Below are 10038 nucleotides of genomic sequence, written 5' to 3' on the forward strand. Positions count from 1 at the left end.
TGTGTAGCCCTGGCTGTCCTGGCACTCACTTTGTAGACCAGGCTGGCCTCGAACTCAGAAATCCGCCTGCCTCTGCCTCCCGAGTGCTGGGATTAGGGTGATTATTTTGATGTGCTCTCGCATTCGGTTTGTGAGAATTTTATTGAATATTTTTAATTTGATATTCATAAGGGAAGTTGGTCTGAAGTTCTCTTTCTTCTTTGGGTCTTTGTGTGGTTTAGTTATAAGCATAAATGTCACTTCATAGAATGAATTGCGTAGTGCTCCTTCTGTTTCTATTTTATGGAATAGTTAGAAGTGTATTGGTATTAGGTCTTCTTTGAAGGTTTGATAGAATTCTGCACTAAAAACATGTGCTCCTGTGCTTTTGGGGGTTGGGAGAATTTAATGACTGTTTCTATTTCCATAGGAGTTAAGGGAATGTTTATCTGATCTTGACTTAACTTTGGCACCTGTCTAAACAATTGTCAATCTCTTCCAGATTTTTCAGATTTGTTAAATATAGGCTTTTGTACTAGGAGCTGATTATTATTTTTTTTTAATTTCCTCCGTTTCTATTGTTATATCTCCCTTTTCATTTCTGATTTTGTTAATTTGGGTAATCTCTCTATGCCCTCTGGTTAGTCTGGCTAAGGATTATCTATCTTGTTGACTTTCTCAAAGAACCAGCTTCTGGTTTTGTTGACTCTCTTGTAGTTCTTTTTCTTTCTATTTAGTTGGATGCACCTGACCTATGAATTTTCCTCTCATTACTGCTTTCATTTTGTCCCCTAAATTTGGGTATGTTGTGACTTCATTTTCATTAAATTCTAAAAAGTCTTTAATTTCTTTCCTTATTTCTTCCTTGACCAAGTTATCACTGAATAGAGAGTTCTTCAGCTCCCATGTGTATGTGGGCTTTCTGTTGTTTTTGTTGCTATTGAAGACCAACCTTGGGCCGTTGTGATCTGATAGGATGCATGGGATTATTTCAGTCTCCTTGTATCTGTTGAGGCCTGTTTTGTGACCAATTTTATGGTCAGTTTTGGAGAAGGTACCATGAGGTGTTGAGAAGAAGGTATATTCTTTTGTTTTAGGATGAAATGTTCTATAGATATCTGTTAAATCCATTTGCTTCATAACTTATTTGATTTTCACTGTGTCTCTGTTTATGTTCCATTTCCATAATCTGTCCATTGCTGAGAGTGGCTTGTTGAAGTCTCCCACTATTATTGTGTGAGGTGCAATGTGTGCTTTGAGCTTTAATAAAGTTACTTTTATGCAAGGGTGCCCTTGCATTTGGAGCACAGATGTTCAGAATTGAAAGTTTTTCTTGGTAGATTTTTCCTTTGATGAGTATGTACTGTCCTTCCTTGACATTTTTGGTAACTTGGTTGAAAGTTGATTTTATTGGATATTAGAATGGCTACTGTTGCTTGTTTCTTGGGACTATTTGCTTGGAAAGTTGTTTTCCAGGCCTTTACTCTGAGGTAGTGTATATCTTTGAAACTGAGGTATGTTTCCTGTATGCAGCAAAATGCTGGATCCTTTTTACACATCTACTTTGTTAGTCTATGTCTTTTTATTGGGGAATTGAGTCCATTGATGTTAAGAGATATTAAGGAAAAGTGATTGTTGTTACTGTTATTTTTGTTGTTAGAAGTAAAATTATTTTTTTGTGGCTATCCTCTTTTGGGTTTGTTGAAAGAAGATTACTTTCTTGCTTTTTCTAGGGTGTAGTTTTCCTCCTTGTATTGACGTTTTCTATTATCCTTTGTAGGGCTAGATTTGCTTAAAGATATTGTGTAAATTTGGTTTTGTCATGGAATATCTTGGTTTGTCCATCTTTGGTAATTGAGAATACTGCTGAGTATAGTACCCTGGACTTGCATTTATGTTCTCTTAGAGTCTGTATGACATCTGTCCAGGATCTTCTGGTTTTCAGGGTACCCAATGAAAAGTCTGGTGTAATTGTGCTAGATCTGCTTTTATATGTTACTTGACCCTTTTCCCTTACTGCTTTTATTATTCTTTCTTTGTTTTGTGCATTTGGTGTTTTGATTACTATGTGAAGAAGTTTAGGGTTTTTTTGGGGGGGCTTTTTGTTTGTTTGTTTTTTGTTTTGTTTTTCTGGTCCAGTCTATTTGGAGTCCTGAAGGTTTCTTGTATGTTCATGAGCATCTGTTTCTTTAGGTTAGGTAAGTTTTCTTCTATAATTTTGTTGAAGGTATTTACTGGCCCTTTAATCTTCACTCTCTTCTATATCTATTATTCTTAGGTTTCATCTTCTTATTGTGTCCTGGATTTCCTAGATGTTTTGGGTTAGGAGCTTTTTTGCCTTTTGCATTTTCTTTGACTGCTATATCATGTTTTCTATAGTATCTTCTGCACCTGAGATTCTCTCATCTACCTATCTCTTGTATTCTGTTGGTGATGCTTGCATCTATGACTCCTGGTCACTTTCCTAGGTTTTCTATCTCCAGGGTTGTCTCCCTTGTGATTTCTTTATTGTTTCTACATCCATTTTTAGATCCTGGATGGTTTTGTTCAATTCCATCATCTGTTTGGTTGTTTTTTCCTGTAGTTCTTTAAATGATTTTTTTGTTTCCTCTTTAAGGACTTCTACCTGTATTCCTTTAAGGGAGTTATTTATATCCTTCTTAAAGTTATCATCATCATGAAAGTTGATTTTAAATCCAAATCTTGTATTATGGGGTATCCAGGACTTGGTACGGTGGGAGAACTGGGTTCTGATGATGCTAGTAACCTTGGTTTCTGTTGCTTATATTCTTGCATTTTGCCTCTTGCCATCTGTTTATCTGTAGTACTACCAGTCTCTGACTAGAGCCTATACCTCCTGTGACCCTGGTTGTGTCAGAACTCCTCAGAGTTCTGTCTCTTGTGATCCTGTGATTCTGGGATCATGTGTTCCTGAGATCCTGGGTGTGTTAGAGCTCCTGGAAGTCAAGCTGCCTCTGGGATCCTTAAATCCTGATATGACCAAGCTTCTGAGATCCTGGACTTGTAAGAGTACCTAGGAGTCGAGCTTCCTCTGGGTGTTGAAGAACTGGATGAGGTACCAATGCCCAACTGGCTCAGACTGGAAGGAACCCAAACTACTGTCCAGGCGGGATTGCTGAGTCCCCAGATCCTGGGGGTTCCAGTTACTCCTGTTGTTGGAGCAGGTGTTGTAGCCTTCTCACCTATGATCCTGGGAATGTTAGAGCACCTGGGACTAAAGCATCCTCTGGGTATTGTGGGACTGGGTGTGAACCTAGCACCCAAGGTATGCTCAGGGCAGTGGCTCAGACCAGAAGACAATTTTAAACTTTCATGTAGCAGAAAAGACAAGTCTTTATTAAATTTTATGAAATTATTACATAGCTCAAATGAAAATAGGTACAAATGTGGCTAGAATATTTTTTAAAGATTTGTTTTGTGTATATAAGCAGGTATTATTACAGATGTTTTATAAACCATCATATGCCTGCTGGTAATTGAACTCAGGACCTCTGGAAGAACAGTGCTCTCAACCACTGAAAGGCCATCTCTACAGCCCTGTGGCTAGAATTTTAATCATTTATAATACCTACAGTTTGAGAAAACTAACTACATTGAGAGAATGTAAAATAAAATGTCAGAAAAGTTCGCACTACATAGCAAAAAATATGATTAAGATATAAAATCAAGGAACATGTCATATAGAAGCTGCTTATAATAACATGCCATACCTGAGAAATATGTAGGAGAGTAAAGTATAGGAATTTGATCCTATATGTGTCTTCTACAAGGGTGTAGAAGCTGATACCAAACTAAAAATACATAGAATCCAGCAGAAGACCTGGATTCAATTCCCAGAATCCGTATGGTAATTCATATTCCAGTTCCAGAGAATCTGATTCCCTCTTTTGTCCTTCATGGACATTAGGCACATACTTGTGCACATACATGCCTGCAGACAAAACCACCCGTACACACAAGTAAAACCTTAATAGGTTGGTAGACAGATACAGAGACAGACAAACAGAGATGTGGGGAGAGGAATACTATTAGGAACCATTTGATTTCTTGAAATAATAGCACTTAATACTCTGCAATGATTAAGTTACTTATTCTTCTAAACAACCTGTTTAATCCTTTTATTATGCAAGACTGCATCATATATATAATTACAAGTTAAAATGTCTAAACTGGCATACATTGTTAAAGAACCTTGTGTTAAGATATAGTATAATTATAACTTCGGTCACTACATTTATTTGGCTTCATATTAAGAAATATATTGAGCAGCCTGAGAAAAGGGCTCTTTATCATCGTTTTCCTATTTTATTTGAAAGATCTCTCATATTCTTCAAGTAGATCTTGTGCTGACAAATTGACTTAACTGACTTTGAGCAAAAAGTTAGCCCCAATTTCACCAAGTACAAGCATTTGGGTACTCACCGATATAGCACCCAAAGTATTAGTCTTAGTTACTTTTCTAAGCTGTTGTAAGACAACATGACCAAAACAATTCATAAAAGAAACTGTCTAATTAGGCTTACAGTTTCAGAAGGTTAGAATCAGTGATGGGAGAGCCAAGGCACAATAGCAAGAATATGAGAGAACAAACTCGTAATGGCACCACTGCTTTGAAACCTTATATCTCTCCCATTGACAAACTTCTTCCACAAAGCCACCCCTTTTAATCCTTCCCAGATTGTCATACTAACGGGGAGCCATGTATTCAAACATTACCCAATGAGGGGTGGGGGCAGGTCATTCTCAGTCAAATCACCACAGCATTTTTTATATTACCAGCACAGTTATGAAACCAGGATAAACAGTAAAATACATTTTATTCCCTGAGTATATACCTCCAAATAACTTATATTTTTGTCTCTCCTGAGTTCAAGATAGCAGCAATCCCTTAGATTTGCCTTTTAATTTCCAAGCTGGCAAAATTACTCAAATTTAAGGAACAGTCTCTGTCTTTCTGTGGTTGTTACCTCAAAAATATAGGTTTGACTTCTTGGCTTTGTAATTGTCTAGGCTTTGGATATTACTTCCCTGGTTCCCTTTTCACTTTGAATCTGATTTGACAGATTTCCCCACAGAGCAATACAAAATCATTGGTAACAGTGGGCCTCTCATTTTCTGTGTTTCATGTAAATTTTTTAAGCCTAAGATCTTGAGCAGTTTATATTGAGAAATTTTAGTTATCATCACAGATAATTAATTTGCCTTTGAAGAAAACTGAGTTATGTGTAAAAATTAGTTAGTGTATAAAATTTGAACCACTTTACAACCTTTTTTATTTCTTTCTGTGTATCAGCTACACTGTTATATGTTTTTGTTATGAAGGTTACATAATAGTCAGCAGATAAGTATTATGCCATATAGTTATTTTAAATGTTAAAATAATTCATTAAAATCCCATTAATCTTATAAATGCATTCTAAATTAAGTAAATGGTAAAGAAGCATGTGTGTAGTGGTATTGAAAATAGTTATAATTAAAATATTTCTGTTTACTTGTGCTTCTTTTTTTCTTAACTTTTTCAGGGCTATGTTCGAAGTAAACATGAAAGAAAGAGATGACGGAAGTGTTACCATTACTAACTTGTCCTCCAAAGCTGTAAAGGCATTTCTTGACTATGCCTATACGGGAAAAACAAGAATAACAGATGATAACGTGGAAATGTTCTTCCAGTTGTCATCCTTTCTTCAGGTTTCCTTCCTGTCCAAAGCTTGCAGTGACTTTTTAATAAAAAGCATCAGTTTGGTCAATTGTTTGCATTTGTTATCTCTGTCAGACAGCTACGGCTCTGCCCAGTTGTTCAGTCACACTTTATATTTTGTGCAGCATCACTTTCATTTGTTGTTTAAATCCAGTGACTTTTTAGAAATGAGTTTTGGAGTGCTGCAGAAGTGTCTGGAATCAGATGAATTGAATGTACCTGAAGAAGAAATGGTTCTAAAGGCTGTCCTCACATGGATTAAGTACAACTTAGAGTCCAGGCAAAAACACCTGCCTCACTTGATTACCAAAGTAAGATTACATCAGTTATCTGAGGACACACTTCAAGACTGTTTGCTCAATGAAGAGTATTTACTCAAAAGCACAAACTGTTTTGACATAATCGTGGATGCCATTAAGTGTGTACAAGGTTCTAGTGGCCTCTTTCCTGATGCTCGACCATCCACAACTGAAAAATATATATTCATCCATAAGACTGAGGAAAATGGAGAAAATCAATATACATTTTGCTATAATATTAAAACTGACTCCTGGAAAGTATTGCCACAATCACATCTGATTGATTTGCCAGGATCTAGTCTGTCTAGCTATGGAGAGAAAATATTCTTGACAGGTGGTTGCAAAGGGAAGTGCTGTAGAAGGATTCGACTTCATATTGCACAGTCTTACCATGATGCCACTGACCAGACCTGGTGCTACTGTCCAGCTAAAAATGAGTTTTTCTGGGTTTCAGCCATGAAAACCCCAAGAACCATGCATACATCAGTCATGGCTCTCAATCGATTATTTGTTATAGGCGGAAAAACTAGAGGATCCCAGGACATAAAAAGTCTCTTAGATGTTGAATCTTATAATCCACTGTCCAGAGAGTGGACATCAGTTAGCCCTTTACCCAGAGGCATATATTACCCAGAGGCCAGTGCATGCCAGAATATCATTTATGTCCTTGGATCTGAGGTAGAGATTGCTGATGCTTTCAACCCATCACTTGATTGCTTTTTTAAATATAATGCTACAACTGACCAGTGGTCTGAACTAGTAGCAGAGTTTGGGCAGTTTTTTCATGCTACTTTAATTAAAGCTGTCCCAGTAAACTGTACCCTTTATATATGTGATCTTTCTACCTATAAGGTTTATAGTTTTTGTCCTGATACTTGTGTTTGGAAAGGAGAAGGGTCTTTTGAGTGTGCAGGTTTTAATGCAGGTGCAATTGGAATTGAGGATAAGATTTACATATTAGGTGGAGATTATGCACCAGATGAGATCACAGATGAAGTGCAGGTCTACCACAGTAGTAGGTCAGAGTGGGAAGAGGTGTCACCAATGCCAAGAGCTTTAACTGAATTTTACTGTCAGGTCATTCAGTTCAACAAATATAGGGACCCATGGTATTCAAATCATTTCTAAAAATAATATTTGCATGAGAGCTCTAAAATTGCACCTAGTAGAATTGGTTAAAAATATGTATATCTCAGCAAACTGAAATGTTCCTTGTATTAAAGAATGACTATAGATGTATGCTCTCAATAAATAGTTTCCAGGAGTTTAAAATACAAAATACATTTTACCAAAGTTTTGTTGAATATAAATTCATGTTCAATAATCCAGATTACATAGTATTTTCTTATATAAATAAAAATCACAAATTTATGTCTATTTAAGTTAAATGATGGAAAAAATCTGTGTAGAAGGGAAAATTTTCTTGAAGTGAAAATGGCTCATATACTGCATATTGTGTGACATGAAGATAAATTAGAAGTAGATGAGAAATTCACATTGAACACTCTAATGTAAGAATTGTTGAATCCCTACTATTTTCTGCTTGCTGGTTAAATGATTTCATTTCACCTTTGTGTGGCCAGAAATTTTCCACAATATGCTTTTTCAACTTTCTGGTCAATATACTAAGAATAGTTTGGCTTTACTATTATTGTATATAATATTATATACATGTAATATATCTTTGTTATTAAGAATGTATTGGAGCGGGTTCCCGGATTCCACCAAGACTAGTCTGCACAGACATCCAGGCACCTTCCCTGCCAGAGGAGAGGTGTCCGCCCATCCCGGGAGAGAGTTGCCAGAGCATCTGCAGGAGACATCTTGGTTCCCAGATTCCACAGAAACTAGTCTGCTCAAGTGAGAGTGTGGACTACAGAAGCTAACAACTTCTGGGACAGGTGGGAGCCACAGAACTTTTGAGACAGTCCCTGCTTCAAACTCGAGACATCCGGGCACCTTGCATGCCAGAGGAGGGGTGTCCACCCTGCCCGGGAGTGCTTTGCCGGAGTACCAGAGGGAGCCATCTTGGTCCCTGGATCCCGCTGAGACTAGTCTGCACAGGTGAGAGTGTGGACGACAGAAGCTAACAGCTTCTGGGACAGGTCTTGTTTCAGGCCTTCATCTTCTGCCAGGAGGCAAGTCCGAATGCCAGATATCTATGCACCTTCTCTGAAAGAGGAGAGCCTGCCTGCAGAGAGTGCTCTGACCACTGAAACTGAGGAGAGAGCTAGTCTCCCAGGTCTACTGGTAGAGAATAACAGAATCATGAGAGGAACAAGCTCTAACCAGAGACAACTATAACAAATAACTCCAGAGATTACCAGATGGCAAAAGGCAGACATAAGAACCTTACTAACAGAAATCAAAAGCACTCACCATCATCAGAAACCAGCACTCCCACCTCAGCCAGTCCTGGGCACCCCAACACACCGGAAAAGCTAGACCCAGATTTAAAGGCATATCTCATGATGATGGTAGAAGATATTAAGAAGGACTTCAAGAACTCACTTAAAGAAATACAGGAAAACACAACCAAACAGGTAGAAGTACTTAAAGAAAAATAGGAAAACACATCCAAACAGGTGATGAAAATGAACAAAACCATACTAGACCTAAAAAGGGAAGGAAACACAATAAAGAAAACCCTAAGTGAGGCAACGGTGGAGACAGAAAACCTAGGAAAGGAATCTGGAACCATAAATGCGAGCATCAGCAATAGAATACAAGGGAAGGAAGAGAGAATCTCAGGTGCACAAGATTCCATAGAGAACATCGGCACAACAATCAAAGACAATGCAAAATGCAAAAAGATCCTAACTGAAAACATCCAGAAAATCAAGGACACAATGAGAAGACCAAACCTATGGATAATAGGAGTAGAAGAGAATGAAGATTTTCAACTTAAAGGGCTAGCAAATATCTTTAACAAAATTATAGAAGAAAACTTCCCAAACCTAAAGAAAGAGATGCCCATAAACATACAAAAACCCTACAAAATTCCAAATAGACTGGACCAGAAAAGAAATTCCTCCCGACACATAATAATCAGAACAACAAATGCACTAAATAAAGATAGAATATTAAAAGCAGTAAGGGNAAAANGTCAAGTAACATATAAAGGCAGGCCTATCAGAATTACACCAGATTTTTCACCAGAGACTATGAAAGCCAGAAGATCCTGGACAGAGGTTATACAAACACTAAGAGAACACAAATGCCAGCCCAGGCTCCTATACCAAGCCAAAATGTCAATTACCATAGATGGAGAAAACAAATTATTCCACGACAAAACCAAATTCACATATTCTCTTTCCATGAATTCAGCCCTACAAAGGATAACAAAAAAAAAAAAGAAAGCAATCCTTCAACAAAACTAAAAGAAGACAGCCACAAGAACAGAATGACAACTTTAACAACAAAATTAATAGGAAGCAACAATTACTTTTCCTTAATATCTCTTAATATATGCACTACACAAACAGGACCCAACCTTTTGCTGCATACAGGAAACACATCTCAGGGAAAAAGACAAACACTGCCTCAGAATGAAAGGCTGGAAAACAATTTTCCAAGCAAATGGTCTGAAGAAAAAAGCTGGAGTAGCCATTCTAATATCTAACAAAATGGACTTCCAACCCAAAGTCATCAAAAAAGACAAGGAGGGGCACTTCATACTCATCAAAGGTAAAATCTTCCAAGAGGAACACTCAATTCTGAATATCTATGCTCCAAATTCAAGGGCAGCCACATTCATTAAAGANACTTTAGTAAAGCTCAAAGCACACATTGCACCTTACACAATAATAGTGGGCGACTTCAACACACCACTTTCATCAATGGACAGATCATGGAAACAAACTAAACAGGGACACAGTGAAACTAACAGAAGTTATGAAACAAATGGATCTAACAGATAACTACAGAATATTTTATCCTAAAAAAAAATAATATACCTTCTTATCAGCACCTCACAGGACCTTCTCCAAAATTGACCATATAATTGGTCACAAAACAAGCCTCAACAGATACAAAAAATAT

At 37.3% G+C, this 10038-nt stretch overlaps 1 protein-coding gene across 4 annotated transcripts in view; it reads left to right on the forward strand.

Annotated features, from left to right (window-relative positions):
* Kbtbd3 (kelch repeat and BTB domain containing 3) overlaps window positions 1-7378 on the forward strand; it is a 20896-nt gene extending 13518 nt beyond the window's left edge. For all 4 annotated transcript variants that reach the window (XM_021172930.2, XM_029481522.1, XM_029481523.1 and 1 more), the window contains one exon: window positions 5523-7378. In XM_021172930.2, the coding sequence (XP_021028589.1) occupies window positions 5523-7125 (1603 nt within the window). In that variant the 3' untranslated portion in view covers window positions 7126-7378. The remainder of the gene's footprint in view (window positions 1-5522) is intronic.
* Window positions 7379-10038: the final 2660 nt, after the last annotated feature.

Source organism: Mus caroli, chromosome 9 (assembly GCF_900094665.2).
Source record: "Mus caroli chromosome 9, CAROLI_EIJ_v1.1, whole genome shotgun sequence".
In the NCBI taxonomy this organism is placed as follows: domain Eukaryota; kingdom Metazoa; phylum Chordata; class Mammalia; order Rodentia; family Muridae; genus Mus; species Mus caroli.